Source organism: Sylvia atricapilla, chromosome 7 (genome assembly GCF_009819655.1).
Source record: "Sylvia atricapilla isolate bSylAtr1 chromosome 7, bSylAtr1.pri, whole genome shotgun sequence".
Classification (NCBI taxonomy): Eukaryota; Metazoa; Chordata; class Aves; order Passeriformes; family Sylviidae; genus Sylvia; species Sylvia atricapilla.
Window position 1 is genome coordinate 11,636,338 of NC_089146.1, and position 21,830 is coordinate 11,658,167.

General features: G+C 38.5%; 1 protein-coding gene across 1 annotated transcript; it reads right to left on the minus strand.

Annotated features, from left to right (window-relative positions):
* On the minus strand, positions 1 to 21,532 carry MPP4 (MAGUK p55 scaffold protein 4). Its single transcript, XM_066322600.1, is given in 21 exon segments — positions 1 to 442; positions 1,457 to 1,591; positions 3,201 to 3,309; positions 4,116 to 4,209; positions 5,172 to 5,252; positions 6,046 to 6,216; positions 7,009 to 7,050; positions 8,520 to 8,534; positions 9,789 to 9,809; positions 10,525 to 10,563; positions 11,520 to 11,537; positions 12,307 to 12,371; positions 13,472 to 13,668; positions 14,102 to 14,173; positions 15,160 to 15,245; positions 16,329 to 16,410; positions 18,337 to 18,468; positions 19,031 to 19,111; positions 19,817 to 19,894; positions 20,797 to 20,918; positions 21,472 to 21,532. Coding segments are annotated over 21 exon segments (1,893 nt in total). The 3' UTR covers positions 1 to 250.
* Positions 21,533 to 21,830: the final 298 nt, after the last annotated feature.

Here is a 21,830-nt window from a genome sequence, read left to right on the forward strand (position 1 = left end):
TCTTTATTCTTGTAATTGAGTGCTCACAGTATTTCCTTTCTTTTTTATACAAAAGTGGATGCAACTGTAACATAAAAAGCTCAAGAGCTACACAGAACATAGTATGATTATATCTCCCATAGCAGCTTCTTTCCTAATCCTCTTCCAAATCCCTTACATACAAAGATAAATTCTTGCAATCCTGACATTAGGATTATTCTTGAAGTAAAACATAAGCTGTAATCTTTCTGAAGCCGCCTGCTGCTCAGAATTAGGGCTGAGTGTCTGAGCATATCCATACTGCAGGGACCCACTGGGGCTCGTCCTGGGCACGATGTACTGCAGACAGCAGCTGTGCTGATGCTTCTTGTAAATTGTCATTCACAATCACGTGATCAAAGAACTGACCAAACTGAGCTTCCATTTTCTTAGCCGATTCTTCCATCTCCTGTAGATCTTCTTCCTGTGAGACAGAGTAAGTTCATAAAACTTCAGTGTTGTGTAGGGAAACATACCTGCACAGCATCTGCAAAACACCTTTGGCCACATAAACAAAAAATTAATAGATAATATCAGTCTGCTTTATTTTATTTACAGTTTGCTATAATAATGTACATCTGCTACAGTCGGGTCCAGGTCTTAAAACCAGAGCTACCTTCCATATGCTTCCTGAGGAGGAACCTTGTGCCTCAGTATGCTCCATTTGCCCTAAAAAAGTTACTCTAATGATAAGTGCTGGCAGAGAATGTTAGGGAAGGAAAGGTGAATCTACTAATGCGTGTGTTCTTATTCCAAATTTTAGTTTATTTCCCCAGTGTCCATATTACTTTCTGTCATAGAAATCATGAATAATTTCCACATAGTTATAGACTGAGGTCTCCAAAATGTTAAGCTGTTAAATTTGATGATGATTTGCATGGAAATTATTGCGTCAAAGTGCTGTATATATTGTAAATATAAGATATGCATTTCCTGCAAGCAGGATCTGTGTTTTATCTACAGAACTTAGTATAGAATTGATACTATTATTAAGCATACATGAAATAATAATACGTTCTTATAACAGTGAAAAAATAATAATACTACTGAACAAAGCACATTCCAGGTATTTCAGTGCAAACAGTATATATGTGTTGACTCGAATATTGACACAAGGCAGCTAATTAAAACAAAATGTCTCAGCCCCCTAGATTACAAATTACAATTGTTATGCTTCAAAGCCAGTCTGGAAGGGGGAAAGAATTCCCAACAAAATCCACAGAAAAAACGTAAGAATAATTAGATTTGATACTAAAGACACAGTAATATTTTAAGAGTTAACAGTGTAGCATAGTAGAATGCATTATATATTATATTATTCAATATATGCAATATATATTATATATACTATATATATTATACAATATATATTACATTTTATTCTAATTACAGAATAATCTCAGATTAATAAACTCAATCTTTTATTTCCAAATCTCACCTTGAACTTCATGTTCACATAATAATCTGTAATGATCCTGGCATTTTTACGAGTCTGCCTCATGCAACCTATGCTGGGTGGCTTGATGAATATAATGTAGGGCTTTAACTCATGGGTCCGGGCTATTTGTATACCCTGCAAATGAAGAGTAAAATGAAGTATTTCAAGTGTATTCATCCCAGTTTTGCTCCCATAAAAAGCCAGTTGTTACCAACATACTGTTGTCCCCAGACCTAGGAGACACTTTTTTCAGGAACACTTACTTGAAAAAGATCTCACTAATAATCTCTGGATCAGACATTGTTAAGCAACTGTAGCATACAATCACTTAATTCTGCTTGGTAGCCTTATTAGGAGATACTTTCAATACCAGTGAATGATGGAACAGTGTCATTAACAGATCTCTACAATCAACCACATTAAGGATGCATTTGAAACCTGTTCTTTTTTAACTGTAAGGGAGCTACTTTTGGAACAAGTACCTCTTTATTGTTCCATGCTGGAAGAAAGTATCCTGCTTTCAGAACTCCTTTACTGTGTAACATTTCCTAATGCTAATATGTATTTTTAAATTACTGCAGAGCAGTGGAGAGAATTAAAAAAAAAATTAAAAAAACCTAAAGAAAATTGTAGCATGTAAAGTTGGTCAAACCATCAGATTTAAAATAAAGTATGCTACTCAGCACTAGTTCTGCTACCTCACTGGCCTTACTTAATACCAAAACTACTTGTCCTTTAAACTCACACCCTAAATAAAAAGAGAGTGGCACATCTGTCCAAGTGGCAAGATTACACACCCCATGCCCCATCACTTCTCTTTTACCCGTTTGCTTAAAAATGTAAGAGAAGAAACCCAAAGGACAGTTTTAGATATGAAGACTAAGGTATGACCTCATCTGCCTCTTACAGCAGTTTCAGTTTTTGAGTAGAACCCCCTGAATCTTGTGACTTAATTTCTATTTTAACCAACACAAGCCACTGCCAGCCTAAGGCTCGGACACACTGGCTCTGCATAATTAGAGGGAAATATCCAAGAATAACTGAGTTATGGTGTTGCTCTTTACATTCCATTAGAGGAGATGTTGAAACAGCATAGCCCAAACAGTTCCTAAGTACTAAATATGCAAGTAATTCAGAGAAGGTAGGCAAGGTTTAGCTAGACACAGCTCTAAGTATCTTAGATATTTACAAGTTCAGGCTTTTATTAGCTTTATCTTCTTCAGCAAATTCAATGCAAAAATAGAAGGTAAAGAAAAGTGAATAGCATCTAAGTGAAGAAGCAGGTTACTAAGAGCTGTAACTTCTGGAGAGAAATACAGGCACAAAGGCATGCTAAAACATTTGGCCTTTTCTTGATCACTTTAATGGTTGCTGCTTTTACCAAAGGGTGTTGCTAAAAGAAGGACAGAACTCTCAATTAATTGGGCTTGGAGGAGGAAGAAATCCCATGCAACAGGTCTCCATGTGAAAGACATGCTTACTTTAAGTATGAAAACTTATTTCCATTCCATCCAAACTGATAATGCAGCTGCTGGCTTGGTAAAAAATGTACTGTCTCAACATACTGGTCATTGTAGTACCACCACCACCCCCTAAGACATATGAAAAGAATAATCTACCATTATCAAGCACCATGAGTTAAAGTGAAAAACAAGACAAAGCAACTAACACTGTATCAATGGCTCAAGAATGTAGAGACAATTATTTTTCCTTCCAGAAGATTCCCTGCCCCTTTATCACTCACCTGTGGTTCTAAATCTATTACACAGATCTTCCCTGCATCCAGGACTGTTCTCACTGCATCAATACTGGTCCCATACAGGTACCCTTTGTACTCTCCATATTCCAGCATTCTGCAACAGTGGTGAGGAAGAAGGAAAGTGAAAGAGCATTTGAGTTTCAAAAAGGTTCCATTTAAAGGTGAAATCTTTAAATATAATCCAGTGATCAGGACTGAATGATCATAAAACCTAGTGAATACTGTTCACCTTTCCTGTTCCCTGCTACACTGGGCACAAAAAACCATTACAGTTCAACATCTCCAAAACATGCATTTTTTACTCATCAGGGTTTTATGAATTTTGTGTCTAGAGGTTGTGATTTGACTTGTCCATGCTTGTCAATTACATACTACAAATAACTTCTTAAATCTGAAGATCTCAAAGCAGTTGGCACAGCTCAATGACTGTCACTTCTGCAGTGCTGAGCTGGTCTATCTTAGAGAGGTTATTGATGCAAAGGAAGGAGGAGGCACTTTTGAATATTTAGCCCTTATAGTTCAACTACTCGTGTCATCACTGCAGGGATCCTGCAATGGAGTTGTAGGTCAAGAACAGCTGTGATTCACTGCTAAACTTTCAAAAGCAGTCTGGTTTCCAGGGGAGTTAAACACATAACTTACAAAGACATCTAATGAGCTCAGGACTAGAGAACCCACTTCTTTTTAGAAGGATTCTGAGATTAATTGTGGAGGAGCTATTTGCAACTGCACGAACACAGTCTTTGAAGAAACAGTCTCAAGTAGTTTGACCCAAATTTACACCACACACACAAAGTAAGAATGGAGGAGCCCAAACTTGGGACCTAACTACAAAACTATATTTTCTTGAATCAGGTTGCATTTAAGGTAATAAAACTGTAAATCATCTCTCCTGCTCACCTGTGGCTGTACACCATGTTTTCAAAAGTTTCTTTTGATATGTAGTGATATTCACGACCATTCATTTCATAACTTTTCTGAACACGAGTGGTGTCTGAATGAAAAATATAACACACAAAACCAATCAGCTGCAACAAAATTAATGTAACTTTATAAGTAAAAATGAGAATTTAATGAAGAACTATCAATCAGTATTTTCATAAGTAATAATATGAATTATTTCCATTTGTTAATCCAGGGCAAAAGCCCCATATACTGTAATGGTTTGCCAGTGACAAATCATTGGAAGTTATCAAAGCACAACTGCATTTCTTGGAATGAAAGAGTAGTTTAATCCAAATAGTTGTGATTCAGAGGAATCAGGAACTTCCTTGGAACTGGTTGCACAACTCTTTTTACTCCTCAGAGGCAATTTTTTTTAAAGTTCATTCAGAAAACTCCTACAAGGTTCCCACACTTGCACCTTCCCCTCATCTGGGATCTTAAGCACTAGGTCCTGAATTTTCAGCAGGTTCCAGGTAACCAAACTGGAAATTATGTATCTAAATAACAAGAAAAAAAAAAGCACAGGTAGAAATAATTTCAGTTTTTACGTCAGAAGTTAAGCTGCATAAGTCTCATCTGAGACTAGAAGGCTAATAAGGAAAGCTGCAAAGCCTATTAAGCACCAACTTCTGTTGTCTTCATTCTCATATCTGAGCACTTAAACCCTAAGAACTTAAAATATCTCCAAGAAACGTCTTTTTTTTTTTTTTAAATCTAGGAAAAGCAAACACCAAAATTAAAGCAAATCATGCAGATAACTTTTCACCTCCATAAAGCTTTTAATGGTTTCAGAAGCTGGAACTTGAATGCACCTTTGTCTGATTTGCCAATATGACATAATATTTTCAACTAACCCTTATGAAAGCAAACAGTACTGGCTTTCAATAGAGCTGAAGAAACAGCCATAGAGCAAAGAGTGTATGAATACACAAAGGCAGGAGGAAGGCACTTGGCTTTTCCTATTCATGTTTGAATTGGGGTAGTGGAGGAGAGAGGAAAAGCATTACATACGAGGTGTGGCACTTTGAAACTCTCGTGGGTTACTTGTGATCAACCTTCGCCTTAGCTCATTCACACCAACTCCTGCAGGACCTGGAAAGTTGGAAAAGCAGCAAATATTATTGACAGGGTATAAATCACTCCCCAGCAATATAGCCACACCCAGGAGGCAACTCAGGAGTACTATTTTAAAAGAAAAAACTTATTGAATACTTCCAGACTTAGAAAGGACAGTGGATTTGCCTTCACTCGGTTTGCTTTATCAGGACCATAGAACAATGCAGGACAGCAGCTTCCCTTCAGTCACTACAATTAGTCTCCTTGAGAGCCTGAAGACCACTTAATACTTAGTATGTTCTATAACAAGAGTTATTAAAGGCATCTTTCCGTACTCTCCATGACTGAGATTGTTCTAGTTTGGAGTTAAATATCCTTCTTATTATTGTCGTGTCTATGCATTTAACACTAGTTGCAGAAATGCCTCCTGTAAAGATGTTTTCTATTAAGTTACCAATGTTTTCTCATAATTTTCAGTCCCACTTACCAAAATGAAATCTGAAATGAACCACCACAAATGAACCACTTACCAAATGAAATCCATTATCAAGCAGCATTCATAACTGTACAGCTTCTTCTAAGGACTTTATTATTGTTGTTTTTAAACACCCACTATCTCAAGCAAAGATGATAACTACATTAAACTTTAACCCCAATAATGGGGTCAAATTACAATAATTCTTGACATGTTGCTTTGAGAGCTGCCTACACAGTCGGCAACCACTCCAGTCAGCAGCAGGAAACCCCAGTGGGTCAGAGAATGTGTGACTGTTCCCTCTCCCCAGGCAGAGGAGGGTGAAATGTGCCTGCGAAGTTGTTAACCTCTTACCCACGAGGATGATCAGTCTGTGCCGGTCTGTTGGGTGCCGCTGGTACCTGACCACCTCTTCATAGGGAGCTGCCAGGGTGCTGTAGCAGCTGCTGGGGCAGCGGGAGTAGCAGGACTGCTGGTTGAGCCGGGCCTTCCTGCGGCACAGCCGCATGCTCCTGCGGAATCCAGCTGGAGGGGGCAAGGGCACAGGACTGAAAATACACCCGACACGCAGGCAACTAGTTCATTAGCCCAAAGGGGCTCTTTCTAAGCCACACAATATACTACCTTTTCTGAGCTTTTTGCAAGGTGAAGGTTAGTGAATTTTATTGCTGCACTTGATATGACAGCTTGGTAGGATCTCTGAGCTTTAAGTGACAGCTACAGAGTAGATAAAATCCCACTGAAAGTCATCTGAAAATTAGCCCAGAATTCCAAAAGATTCCCAAAACAAGCTGAAGGCGCAGCTTCTGACTACCTGAGGCATCCCTAGGAAACAGGTCAACTTTTTTTGATAGTGTAAGTGGTTTGCTCTCATAAGGCAAGTCTGGAACATTTGCTTCAGCCTCCAGAACATGTATTTTAAAGGTCACTATAGTTTAATAACCATAGAGGTAGGTTTGTTGCTCCACTTAACCATCCAACTCTGAAAACTTCACATACAGGTATACTTTTTTTTGAACACCCTCATGATTATTCTCAGTGGATGACAGACATTACTTTTGAGCAAAATTAATCATGAAGTCAAGTTTAAATAGCAGTGGCCAAGTCTCTGTAGAAACCTAGCAGGATGAAAGTTTTAAATGGAGAGACTGAGCATTACTAGGAGGAAAGAGACTTCCTGATGTTTGGAGAACTAAGTAAACTGTATTCCATTTAGTATGTCCTCAGATAAAGAACAAAGTGTTTTATTTAACTTTAGACAAGCACTTAATCTAGATCAAGCTCCAAACATTTTACTTATCTTTAGTCATTGCATACCAATAAAGACTCGTTGTCCAAATTCACCAAATTCTTCCTCTTCTAGAATATAAAGAACAAATACTCATGAAATACAAAAGAACAGAGAAAGCTTAAAAGCTGGATGACAAACAATTATTGCTGATCCCAAGGAAAAAAGGAGTTTCAGTAAATATGTGGAAGTATGATGCCTAATATAATTTTAAAAGCATGATACTCCATAATGTGAAATATTAAAATATTTCACATAACAAATGACCAATTCAAAAGGGTTATTGTAAGAAAAAGAAAATGGAAAGTCTAGGTATTTTCTAAACTAAATTTGAAACCTAACATTCTATTTGTTTCATTCATAAGGTAGATAGATACCAGACAGTGTTTTGAAATTGAAATTAATTAACAAAACCTCCACATAATTTAAGCTTTTCAGGTGAAATCTATCGTACAAAAACTCTGTAGTTAAAACAATAACTAACAAGCCAGTAGCTCAAAATCAGAAACAAAAAATTTGTGACTCAGTTTCTGCCCCATAACAGGTTTGGAAAATGCAATTCATGTCTGCTTAGATCTTTCAGGCAAAATGAAGACCTGATTTATTATTTTTTTTTTAATTGGATCAGTGATACCTGTGCTCTAGCATGGGAGCCTAACCTGTTTCCTCCAATTCTTTTTATCCTCATTGGCAAGCTGTTCCTCATGAAGGCTTCACTATTCAGGTGAGACTTCTAAAACTCTGCATGTGTTTTTTTATATTAAATCTCTTGTATAAGGCTCAAATGTACCAATTTTCCAATAAATCAGTGTTCAGAAAGTTTAGGAACTATTTGGGAAAGGTGATTAGAAAACAAATAATGAAGAAAAAGAATCGTGGCACTGTTTAGCTTTCTTTTCAAAAAGGACTCCTTATTTTCCCCTAATCACACATGTAATTTTCCAAGGTGTGCATTCCCTTTATTTAGGCCTTGTTAAAGCAAAAATGAGCTACAGGAGACATAGGTATGTCTTTAAAAACATTTCCTTTGTTCCAGGGAGAAACATTATTTTAATTTTCAAAGCTTTGAAATGCTTTTAGCACTAGACTCTTCAATTTATAATTATCTCATAAGCATGTAAATACTGAAACAAAAGTAGATGCACATTAATTGCTCTTTCATGTCTATACATTCTTCATTACTTGTACCTTTACAATATATTCCTGCATTTCTATATGTACTAACAAATTGTTTACGACTATGAAAAAATTCATTGGAACAAAGCTGCTCATTCAGGGCAATGTTCAGAGTAATGTTCAGCTGACACAGGCCCATATAATTTCTATCTTCAGGTCTCTTGAGTCATCATTCAAACATATTTAAATATTTCTGCTTTATCTACCCTCTCTTCTGTGGTATGGAGAGCAGTGTAGAATCCTACAGGCAACGGGCAATTCAGCTACCATGTATTGCAACAACAGTGCTAAAGCATAAACACAGATAAATTCTATTAGATTACTGCTTACAGGAGACAGAGAGGGAGAAAAAAGTTAGTGTTACCTTCTTTAAGCTCCTCTGCATATTCAGATAGATACAGATATAAAACAATTAGTTTTGAGACGACAGTATATATTATGATCTAACAAAAAATCCAACCAGCATTGTCCAACACATTTAGAGAATGTAGGAAACAGGTACTGCAGACATTAAATCTAAAATTGGCTTCTTTGCGCATGAATTCTCAGTTCCCAAAGAATGAAAAGACTCAACTACAGCATCTGTGTCAGCATTGTAGTGCAAAATAAATCTGCAACTACTGGTTAAAGTGGAATGTAGGATAGCAGATATTTGCACCTTTATTCGTCTGTGTGGATAGAGAAGAGAGCTGACTCAGCACTGAGCAGTGAGCAGGATTTGCAACAGTAATCCCCAAGTGCAGCTATGAGAAACATCCTAGTCTGAAAACAAGACTGCCCTGCAGACCTGCTCGTTGTGGCTTAAAAGCCTTGGGCATTCCTTGAGAGGTAGAAGAGAACAAACCACTTGTGATAAGAGAAGAAGTTGCAGAAAGAACTGGCAGAAGAAGTGGCATGTAGAGACCTTGTGGAGAAAAGCCAATGTAAGGTAAAATGACACTCTTCTCCACAAGATTACCAAATACCTCAAATGAGAAGTTTAGCAGTAGTTTTATTTTAAGAGAGAAATTATTTATTTTAGAAGACTTAAGTTTTGCACAACTCTCAACATGCTATAAATAAGCAGCTGCTTCCTAAATGAAAAACAAAACAACCCACATATCATCTTGGTTAAAAAAAAGTACTTACTGATTTTATTTTTTATACATAAATAATGAATTTTATAAGCATTTTTCTTTCCTGTATGCCAGCCATGCCCATAATGAGGAATCCAGAAGCAGCTTTCCTCTTTACCACATCAACTCCTACGGGCACTGAGGATTCAGGCCTCCGTATTACCGCAGGCAATCCAATTATCTGCTGACATCAGTGCAGCTCCTGCTGTCACAGCTTGCACGGGTACAACTGACAAGGGCTGGATAAACAGATCTGCTACTGATGCACGAGAAGAAACATTCACACTCATGGGATAAGGGGACTGAAACCTTACTACTAAGGTAATCAGAGAACAAGAGAAAGACTTAAAGCAACAGGATGTTACATAAGGGCTTTTCAAGACAGAATGGCTTCTGAAGCTAAAGTGGCATTTTGATTTTTGCCACCTGCTTGTTTCTAAGACACTTGCTTGTCTCTGGACACCCTTCTCACAGCAGAACAATAGCAAGGAATTTAGAGTTAGGTGAGAGGAACTTACCTGACTCAAATGTTTCTTCATCTTGTTTAGTAATCCAGATAGCAAAGATATTAAAATAAATTCAAAATTTAATTCTTTTCCTTCTAATGTCAGAATCAGAAATCGGTTTTCCAGCTTCTCTCGGTCCATCTCACATATACTTTCCCCAGCTCTCTCTATCCTGAGGTGGCAAAACGCAGCTCATCATACTTAACTGCTTCATCTCTTTTCACACAGTCCTACAGGATCACATCCCCTCCATGAGAGCTTCTGAATTACCATGGAGAAGGAAGAATGAACTACACTGCTTTAGGGAGAAACTCAATTTACCAATCTTTACACTCAGTGTTCACAAGTAAAAAAAACCTTATCTTGCTCCTTGTTCTCCCAAGATCAGTTTGACAAGAAACTGTGGGTTCTCCAAGACCACAACAATCTGTAGCATTGAATATGCAATAGACAAAAAACCTATGGTAACTTTACAGCCCCAATCCAACACCTGAATCAAAGAGGTTGGATCTCATTCAAGCAGATATTTTTGTGCTAGTCAAAACACTTGACTATGAGCACTGTACACCTGAACTGCAAACAGCTCATTTTAATATGAGCTGTTTTAGATGAGGCTTCCAGGGTATGAAAAATAGAATTTTCTACCATTAAGTTCACTAGTAGAATGAGTGGTTTTATCTAGGAAAGGAGGCTTTTAACTAGCTATTGCCTTGAAGCAAATAAAATAATCTCTAGTGAATTCAGTTACCTGTTTCCACACACTTCTCGTCAATCTGCATGTCGTCCTCTACAGATCAACACAAGGGAAAAAAATTCATCTGAATCAGAAAAACACTGGGGAGGAAAAACAGTCTTACAGATCTTACAAGACTGACCTCAGACATCAGAAACCAGATATGTGAAGCACAAATTGTCCTTAGACATCTTTAAGTATTCTAACTCTTAAGTGAGTGCTCTGAAGGGCTTCTGGCAGAAAGACAAATACATCTAACTTGAATTCTCCTCTTGAAATAATGAAAAGTTTAACATGCTTGTCAATCTGTTTGCCTAGTAGATATCTATTTATTAAGTGTTACCATGAGGGAATATAATTTTCTGTCCTATAGCTTTTAAATATCTTTCCAACATGCTACACTCAAGGAAAGTGTTTTGCTTTTTATTTTTATTATTACTTTTACAAGGAAAAAAAGGAACAGATCAATTCAACTCTCTCTCAGTCCCCAGACCACATCAATTTATGTGATCATATGAGCTTGGGCAATCTCACAGGCTCACAACACAGCAGTGTTTGTGTTTTGTTCTTGGATGCCTTTCCAGCTAGGCCCAGCAGGAGCTGTATTCCAGTTATAGGGGAACTGTCAGAGTATCTATGAATTACATTCTGCCCACATGCATCCTTTAAAGAAATACTCTCTCGGAGTTGCTCCAGGAGAGAAAGAGGGAGAAGAAAAGAGAAAGGAAATGTCGTTCTTTCCTCAAAGAACCCATCCAAATGGTCACTTCCCTGACAGATAATGCACAGCTAAGGTTTCCAGTTTAGGACAATTAATGCATCTACTACTTCATGTGAAAAAAGGCTGGATTTCAATTGTTAAGCACACAAAATACCAACAACTTGGACTTCTTCTGCATGTATGTATCAAAACACCTCATTTCTGACAACTTTTTTAAAAGCCTGTAAAACCATGTGCTGTATTGGTTCCAGGTACAGAAATGCAATGCTGTCCAGATGTGATTTCCTACCTTCTTCCACAGTGCTTACTGCTCACAGCATATCCATTGAAGCAGTTAAAATGCAATAAAATTATGGTGAAAGAGAGCCTCAGCTCTAGCAATCAGTGCAAGAAGAATCCTAGTGAATGAAACACATTGCCTCTGCGATTAATCATGAGAGAAAAATTTTATACTTGCATAAAGAACCATAGAAGAAAATGGGGACAGAAAAAACAGGAAGAACATTCTTTTTCTGGGAATAATTGCATATTTACAGAAAATTATATTTGACAGAGGACAATATTTCTGGATTGTTACCATGAATAAATTAAAGGGCAGCATAGCTTATCTTAGACCTCAAGAAAAGAAGTTCTACTATTCTCTCAATAGCTTTGATGGCAAAGAAACATTCTAAATATTGTATGGCACTTCTCAGTGCAGGTATCTGTGTCCCTGAAAAGCCAGGCCATTGCAATTGTCACCTCAAGGCTTATAGCAAATTCTCCTAGAGAGAACTGGCTGGCCTAGTGAGCTTCTAGAATTTAGAGACTTCAGAAGAACCTGAATTCACAGCTTCCCTTATGGTCACATCCCAAGGTACCCTGGAAACAACCGTCTCCACCATCAGTATTCCGGTACAATTATCATTAAGTATTTGTTTCTCTGGGGATAGTTAACATACTTGAAGGTTACAATATGGCTCCAGAAACAATGTCTTTGAATTAAACTGAATTGTATAAGCCTTTATTTCAGTATCCCTGAAACAGAGACAAGATTTTTCTTTCCTGCTGTATTTTTCAAGTAACTTTTCACTCACACATTGATGATTTGAGACAGAGATGGGGCTGGAAAGGCTGAGACCACCAGAATTCTCGCTGCTTCCTACATAGAAATAAATTTATCACATTTAAAGAAACAAAACAGTCCACAAGCACATTATGCTCCAGTCAGATTCACTGCTTACATGTAAGACTGATCACTACTGAACCTAGAGAAGACTGCAAGAACTGAAATATTACCAATGTTTTAGCCCACTGCAAAGTCCTGGAATAAAATCAACATGCTATCAGAATTATTCAGACTTCCAAATCAGCAGCCCAGAAGTATAAAGAGTTTATATAAAAATACAGGAAGATTAGCCATACTGTGGTACCGACTCCTGGAAATAGAAGAGTGTGCTACTGGTAAGGGAAGTAATACTGTTGCCTCCATTACTACCCAGAGCCTCTTGCTTGCAGCCTGAGTCACAAGCCAGTTTGATTTCACCTTGCATTATACAGACTGCAGGCAGGTTTATATTTATTACAAAGTGAAGTTTATCGTTTGCTATTGCATGGCTTTATGTTGTCCTGGGGGTACCACAGGACATGGTTAAAGGATCAGATTGAAAAGTTTGCGACTGCAGTGTAAGACCTCTGATTCTGAATGTATGTAGTGTAAAAATAATGGTCTATTTATGCAGAAAATAGTAAGCAAGAAATCATTGTTCTTCCTTGAGTGTTTGGATTTTTTGCTTCATTCTTTTCATCTGGTCTTCTCAGTTTTGACCAAAGCTGAAGAGGTCACTCATGCATCACTGGACATCTTTAAAAAAATACAATGCTTTTAGTGTCCCACTCTTCCCCTCGCTCTTTTTTTTTCATCATGGATGATAGTCCTTCAATAGTCAGGGCCCTCAATTTCCACACATCTTTCAGCTGCTACACTCAACCAGGTGTCTTAGCAACCAGCATGGAGACTGGACAAATGCTAGAAATTTCCTAAATGGAAATTTGAGACTATAGCAGTGCTTTCAAAAGCTTGTGCTCACACACGCACTCTTAGGGGGAAAAAAGCAAGTTGTCAGAGATCAGAAAGAGGAAACATGTTTGTCAGATGTCACTCTAAATCATACAGCTACAAAACTTCTGAAAATTTTAAATAAAGTGTGAATAACTGACAAATTTTTGAACCAGAAATCAGGAAAATGATGATTTCTTTACCTTTTAAGAAGATGATTTGAGGGTATGAGTCCAGCACAGGCACTGAGATCTGAAACTTTCCTAGCCTGCCACCAGAGAGCATCATTCTGGTCCACAATCTGGAGTATTTCACCCCTCTTAAAAGGCAAACCTGCATCAGCACATGGTATGGCAGGATCTTGCAAGGGCCAGTAATCTGCCATTGCTCGCACATAAAGCTGGTAAAGCAAATACACAAGAGTCAGCAGAAGCCAAGTTTAGAACAGATACAACACGAGCTTTACAATCACAGGGCCAAATATTGCTGCAACTTCAGTCTAATGATGAAGTCAAGTTTTAAAAACCAGATCAAGCTCTAAACCCTCTCTGTTCATTAAATGAGGAAAAACCCCCATTTGTCTCATACTTTATATGAAGAACTGACCTTCAACCTGTAGATCACTCTGGAAGTGCCTTCATTACACAGTTACATTTCTACTTATTGTCTTTACTGCTTCAGCAACAACATATTGATGTCAGCTGAGAGGCAGCCATAAAGACAAGGTAACACTTTAGAGATTGCAATAACCTCCTAGGCAACACCATGTCTTGGTATCACACAATTAGGCACTACTGCTACCAGTCTGGAAAAAGAAAAAGAATGTTTCTTACTGTTGTTTGGTTGCTGACAGGCCGATCAGAAACTGGAATTAATTTGAACATAATTGTCCCCTGAGACAGGGCCTAAATGATTAGAAAATAATTAAAATATGGTTGGTATTCAACACAAGTAATAAAACATAGATAAGACAAGGTCTACACAGCTTGGCTTTGAGGATACTGCAATGTTTGTGTTACAGATAGAATTCAGGTAGACAAAGTCAATATGAAAATACTGTATTTTTTCCAGAAGGAAACTCAAGAATGAAACATCAAAGTTTTGCTAAATATTTTTTAATTTAATGCAACCTATGTTTCATTTTAAGTATATGTAATTTCAGCAGTGATTCATACCAAACTATTCTACTGAAGTCTTATTTAAATTAGTGGCAAGGTCTGGTTAAATGGATGACATAAAGGGGGAAGAACATAATTTAGTAATTAAACATTCCAATAAAGTTTGTGTTTCTTATACCTAGAAATGGTACAATGAGTGCAAAAGCACATAGACTTGGTATGATTACACACAGAAATACCTCACTGGCTAACACTTTAAGCTTTGCTGTCAAGAACCCTGAAAAATGATGGGCAAAATGACAAAACAGATTTCTTCATGAGAATTTTGATAACAGTATTTATACTGCCCTTTTCTTGCAAGGTGAGGTGAGTAGTTTACAAGCTCATTCACTCTGCTTTAGTGCATTTTATTACATGGCCTCTTATTAGAATAGCAGATTTCCACTACTTTCTTGTGGAATATTAACTGAGTCATACTTCCAGAAAAAAATATGAATCAGTGAAGTCTGAATAAATTAGTATTTTTCTCTGGAAGCTGCAGATGGAATGGTCACAATTAAGTTAATTTTTGTCCAGATCAGAAATCAAATTTAATTCTGGTTTCATATATTCTGATTCATGAGCAGTTGTGAACTTCATTCACAGAAAGGAAACAATCTGAATTTTCTGTTAAAAATTTCAGGCTTTCTCATGTACAAAAGTATATAAAAGAGCAAACGTACAAATAATTTTAAGGTACAAAGTAGAAAACGTATTTTAAAAATATTAAATACCAGAATATTAATGACTTGCTCAGGCTCAAGTCCCTCAACAGGAACTCCATTTACTTCCACCAGTTTGTCTCCAGCATACAGCAACCCTACGGTGAAAACAAATATGAAAACAGCAGCAGGAGTTTTATTACAGCATGATTTATCTTGGATAGGCAAGGCAGGGTCACTGCACCAGGTGTGGAGGAAGGTATTTTGGATGCAGGCTGCATTGCCCCTGGATGGGACTGCAGACTGCTGTGGGTCACAAGGAGCTTGCATGCTCCAGCTTCCTTAATCCTTCCCACTCCCCCATATGACATTTTTACAGTCTGCTGATGATTTGCCTTAAAATCAGCATAAACATTTTAATAGTGCTCCATTTCCCAAAGTAACTTATCCTATATTAATAGACCATGAGACTTGGAATAAGACCCCTAAAAACTCCAGGTTCAGTGAGAGGTTCTGAGACTCCTCTCTATCCTTTAGAGTAAAGTCTTCACAATGTTGTTTTCTTTTCCATGTTCCTTTAACTTAATTAAAATATTAGTTAAACTAGGTACTTAATCAGCTATTTTCTGTAAGTTGGGTTTTCTTCTCTATACAAAGGCCAGATAATACTAAAAGGAACTATTTTATAGTGATTACAGTTGAATTTTACTTCTGATGTTTTACATTTTAGTTACATTACATTTCTTAAGGGACATGGAACACATTTAATTCTAGGATGACAAATTAGTTACATTTCCAAGGAAACTCCTTGCAAGATTGCTTAGCTTACTAATGCTAAGCAAAGTGTTTAGCAGATCAGTGCCAAAAGTATTATTACATGTTCCTTAAAGCCCATTGTCTTCTAGAATTACCAACTATTGATGTTTACCATTTCTCCATTAGGGAATGTGCAGCGTTTTATACTACACTGCAGTTTGCGATATCCAGGTATTGGTGCCAAGAACACATAACGAAAACTGGATTTCTACCTCAACTCAGTCTAAGACAGCAAATTAATCTGAAAATTTATGAAGTGAGAATCAAAGTCACTGCAATAAATCACTGCTTACAGTGCTGTCCCATGTGCACATCATCTTGGTCTATAATGGAAGAATCATCATAGAAGCTAAGGTATTATCTAACTTCAAATATCTTACTTCAAGTTCAGTTTTATGTATCAATTTGTTTCAAATTCCACTTACCACTTCTGTCTGCCAGCCCACCATGGATCACACGGGCAACTGTTATGTCACCTGTTATCTCATGGCGTTTAATGGTGGCACCCTGGAAGGTAAGAACAAAGAAAAACACATTGATCACCAAAGGACCCCAGTGAGTTTCCTTCCGTATCGCAAGTCTGATCTTCACACTGACACAAAGGCATTGAGGGATACAGCCTTTTTTGCACAACATGGATATAGCAATAACCACAGAATCATGGAATAAGCTGAGTTGGAAGGGACCACAAGGATCACTGAGTTCAACTCCTGGCCCTGCACAGCACCATCCCCAAGAGTCATACCCACTGCCTGAGAGCATTGTCCAAACTCTTCCTGAACTCTGCCAGGCTTGGTGCTGTAACCACTTCCCTGGGGTGCCTGTTCCAGTGCCCCCTCGGAGAAGAATCTTTTTCTGATATCCAGCCTAACCCCCTCTTGACACAACTTCAGGCCATTCCCTCTGCTCCTGTCACTGGTCACCAGAGAGCAGAGATCAGTGCCTGTCCCTCCTCTTCCCGTCACAGGGAAGTTGTGACTGCAGTGAGTTCTCCTCCTCAGTCTCCTCCAGACTGAACAGACCAAGTGACCTCAGCCACTCCTCATACAGCTTCTCCCCAAGGCCCTTCACCATCTTCATGGCCCCCTTTGGACACTCTCTAATAGTTTAATGTCTTTCCTACATCATGGCACCCAAGGCTGCCCCAGTGCAGAGCGCAGCGGGACAATCCCCTCCCTTGCCCAGCTGGCCATGCTGGGCCTGATGCACCTCAGGACATGGTTGGCCCTCCTGGCTGCCAGGGCGCTGCTCATATCCAACTTGCTATTGACCCGGACCCCCAGGTCTCTTCCCACAGCTTTCCAGCACCTCATTCCCCAGTCTTTCCATACATCGAAGGTTGCCCCATCCCATGTGCAGAATCCAGCACTTTCCCATGTGCAACTTCACATGGTTGGTGGTTGCCCAGGCCCGCCTGTCCTCAAGGGAGTCAACAGCTACTCCCAGTTTTGTATCATCTATGAACTTGCTCAGTGCCCTATCTAGTCCTGTGTCTGGGTCATTTATGAAGATGTTGAAGAACACAGGGCCAAGGATGAAGCCCTGCAGAACCCCACTAGTGACAAGTCCCCAGTCTGATGTAACACCAGTCACTACAGCCCTTTTCACCCAACCCATGAGCCACTTGCTCACCCATCCCATAATGTGCTTATCCAGCTGGACATTTTGTCCAGAAGGATACTTTGAGAGATAGTGTCAAAAGCTTTACTGAATTCCAAAAGGATTACATCAATTGGCTTCCCCTGATCAGCTAGCTGGGTTACCTTGTTGTAAAAGGCAATCAGGTTTGATAAACAGGACTCTCCCCTCATGAAGCTGTGCTGGCTGTAACCATCGACAGTGTTGTCCCTCGGGTCTTTTTCAGCATCTCCCAGAATAATCTTTGTAACTTTACCAGGCACTGAAGTGAGCCTGACAGGCCTGTAGTTGCCAGGGCTGTAGTGTATTAGTACTAAATCCTTCAGTCTCTTCAACTTCCATCCCACTAAAATAACCTCATTGAGTGACAGTTAGAAATCTTTTCTATCTCCAGTATTACAGCTGTCTTTTCCTAAAACAGATTAGTTAAGCTATACAATGTTTGCTGCTTGTAAGTACAAATGATTTATTAATTTGGGAATTGGGAGTTGAGTTGGGAATAACTCTCAGTCCAGTTTGGTTTTATCTCATATAATGAAAATACATCTGCAAAATGTTCAAACCCTGAGCAGACAAGGCACTGAACAACCTACTCTAGTTACTCCCACACTGTGCAAAGCTAGATGGTCTCCTCAGGCCCTTTCCAACCTCAGCAATTCTTGTGATTCTGTAAAATCTGGACAAGAATCCACACAATCCCTATGACATTCCTGGGAAGAAACCAGTATGCATCCAATGCATTATCAATTCTTTCTAAGTTGAAGTAATTTGACAGTCACAAGGAAGGTCCCTCACCAGAGGCTGGTTGTTCTTCACTAAGCAGACAATCCTCATAGCTTCTTCATTTTCAGGTATGTTGTCTGGCAGTGGTGGAAGGGTTGGTTCAAAGTCTTTCTGGGCCACAGTATCATGAGCAGATAGCAAGGCCTGTTACAAAAACAAGCGAACCAACCAACCCATAAGCAAAGATCATACAATAGCAGAGCTTTAAAGAGCGACTGGTCAGAAAACAGAACTCACTGAATGTGTTCCTTTGTGAATATAGATGCCTTGCACATATTGACATTTTCTTCTTTCCACCAGGAAAATAAACCATTAAAGTTTTAAGAACAGTTCCTCTGTTTCTTGTAGAAAACTTTCAAAAGATGAAATATTTCTATTTGGAGCTCTTGGATCAAGAATGTAGGTTTTGCAATTTCAAGGAAAATTTGATTTATATATCTTATAGATATAATACATATATTAACTGCCCATAATTTAAAACTTTGTAAGAAACATCTTTCAAACACAGTTTTAAGAAAAATGCAGCCCACTGCAGATACTTCAGATACACCATCCACATTTGATCTCATGATCAGATTAGTTCATAATTAGTTAACTATGTCTCTTCTGGTTCCTTTACCAGTTCTTGAGAACAGCTGCCCATCCACTGCCATTCCCACTGCAGAGAGCTCCACGAGCAAACTTTCTTTCCTTACGCGAGACTTGCCTTAAAGTGTGGAGAACGCAGTAGCCGTCTTAGCTCTTTGATCTCTCCTGACTGAGGGGCCTCACGCAGCAACTCTACCACCTGATAAATGTAAGAAAGCAAGCACAGAGATGGTTCTAGAGGACAATTTGTTTAGAAAGCTCTACACTGAATAGAAAGGAATATGGCATGGAGACAGTGTAAAGCCCCCCCCAACATTGTAAGAGTCAGAGGATGTCTGTTTGGTTTGCTCTAGAACTGGACAAAATGACCACAGCTGCACAACACTCAGCCAGGCTTAATTTAGTTCAGGCACAGTGCCATGTGCTCTAAATTAGTTTTTGCTCCCATTTCTCAACTAATTTCATCATTAGTCTTGGTTTCTCTATTTCGTCATTAACTCTCCCACTAATTAAAAGATTAAGAATTCAGCTATTATAATTAGAAAAATCTAAAAAGCTTTTCAATATCCTCACATCAGTCTGCTTGATTGTAGCCATAACACTGCACTAATGAGTTACATGGGAAGAAAAATACATGGTCAGAGATAAAAAAATTAACGTTTGTGTTCATTACACTGGCCAGGATTTGCATAGTCCAGCAACCACAGCTGTGCCCATTTCTCATGGCCCCCCCCGCACCATGGTAAGGGCTGTTGAGTAGTTTCACAAATGTGCAAGGAAAGTTTCAAGTTTATATACTGTATTTAGACCTGAGACACAGAATAAATACCAGACACTTAACTGCAGCAGAGTCCATTCATTTGGTATGAGAAAGTAAAGCAATAAACTGTGCATACAATCTCACCTCATGACTCAATGCACGTGCCTGCAGCGTGACAGGAGCTGGTCTTTTTCCAAGATAGTGTTGGAGGCATTCATAAATCTGTTGCATGCCATGACAGACAAAACAAAGCAATGATGACATTGACCAGTTCACATGATCATATAGATACATACATGATGGCAATGGACAGCACTATTTCTGGAAACTTCTCAGTCCAACGAGAGCCCCAGAGTCTGCAATCTAAATTCTTAATATCTAATGCATCTGGAATTGAGTCTAGAACACAACGCCTTTCCATATTATCAGCTAGCTAGCCAGTTTGTTACTGTAGTTTTGAATTTTCCTAGAAGAAAAGCTGTCTACAGAGGTCAATAGTTTGATAGTCAATTCTCTGATTCGTAGCCTGTTTCCTTCCTCTAGTTGAAGGCCTAATTGCTGCATTTAAAATTGCCCTTATGAGTATTCCTATCCAGTAAAAGCTCTTCTTTAAAAATCAAAGATTTTAAAAATCCTTCTTAAAGAAAAGCAAAAGTTGTACAGAATTTGTCTCAGAGATAAAATTCTTCTCAAGATAGAAACACCAGTCAAACTCTGTTCTCTAACAATATAAGATCTTCAATTACGCAACAGATGAATGGGCTGCAAAATAAAAAAATACAGTGTCACAGGGCAAGAAATGGGATGCATAGCCATAAGGAAATTTAAGAATAGGAAAGAGAACTAAGCAACTCTATGTTCAGTCTCTGTCCTCTGCCCTTAATACAGACAGGTAAAGTAGAAGAGTCTAAATGTCTAGGACAATATGGAAGAGAATGCTTTATTTTCCTTTAAAGCATAAATGGTTTTGTTGACTGTGACTACTGATGTTAGAACTGACATCAGGACCATCAGCACTTAGTGTAAATAAGCATTTATTGTCCTGATATGGCAAAATCAAGTAGCTGTTCCCAAGAGATTGTTCCGTAGGTGACCTTTGCTCTCCCAGCTGTGCAGTACCTTACCTTCAGCAGTGCTTGCAGCCAGCGAGATCTGAGCAGGTCATAGAGCATGCCAACGCCATTGACATCTCTCTTACAGAGCAGACTGAGCTCTTGCAGCACTAGAGTCAGAATATGAGATACACCTGAGTCCAAGAAACAGAAAAGCGCGAGACACTTCAGTACAAAGAGAAGACCAACCAAAGCCAAACAGTGACCCAGACCTTTGAAACATGCCTTTCCTCACTTTGTACTTCTAAAAAATGCACAGACATTTCCTACCTGCCTTGCTTTTTTTCCTGCAATCAAGTCCGTTGCCTAAGAGCTATTTTACCATGTTATTAGCCAGCAGGGTTAGGCCAATACTAGCAATTTGCCACTGACCTGTGAGAAAACCATACAGGCAATCTCACACATAACAGTCTGGGTTCAAGTCATACTTCCTACTGAGAAAAGGTAAAACGACAAAAAACTCCTTGGCTTTATAAGCCAGAAACAAATGCCAGGTATTCTCCTCTGATGCTCTCTTAAGTTAACTGCATACCACCATTAAACATCAAGAATTATTCCAATTATTAAATAGTAATACTTCAGACACATTCATCTTTCTCATGACTCAATGGAAGAAGAGTCACAGCGACCAAGGAATAAAACTTTTTTCAAAGAGAAAGAAAACCGAAAAAGAGATGCAAAAGTTACCATTATCTTTACTGCTGACTGTTGGCACCTCCATCTTCTCCTTTACTCAAGGAGATTCCATCCACTTTGAATACTGCATTCACACCACGTTGGTTTCACAAAGATAGATGCCAAACTAGGGAAAAGAGCACCCTCATATCAGAATACTGTCAGGTATTTTGCACTGATAAGAAAGAAGAATTTGAAACAAAGGAAGGGGTAGGCAATAATTTGTATTTAAAGTGCACATGGATGTAAAAAGTAAACATATAAGTCCCACCTGTAAATTCAGCTACCCAGTAGCGTCCAGGTTGCAAACAGACAAACTTCAACTGCAATATGACATTTTAATCTCTTTATGGAACTGTCATTAGATTGCT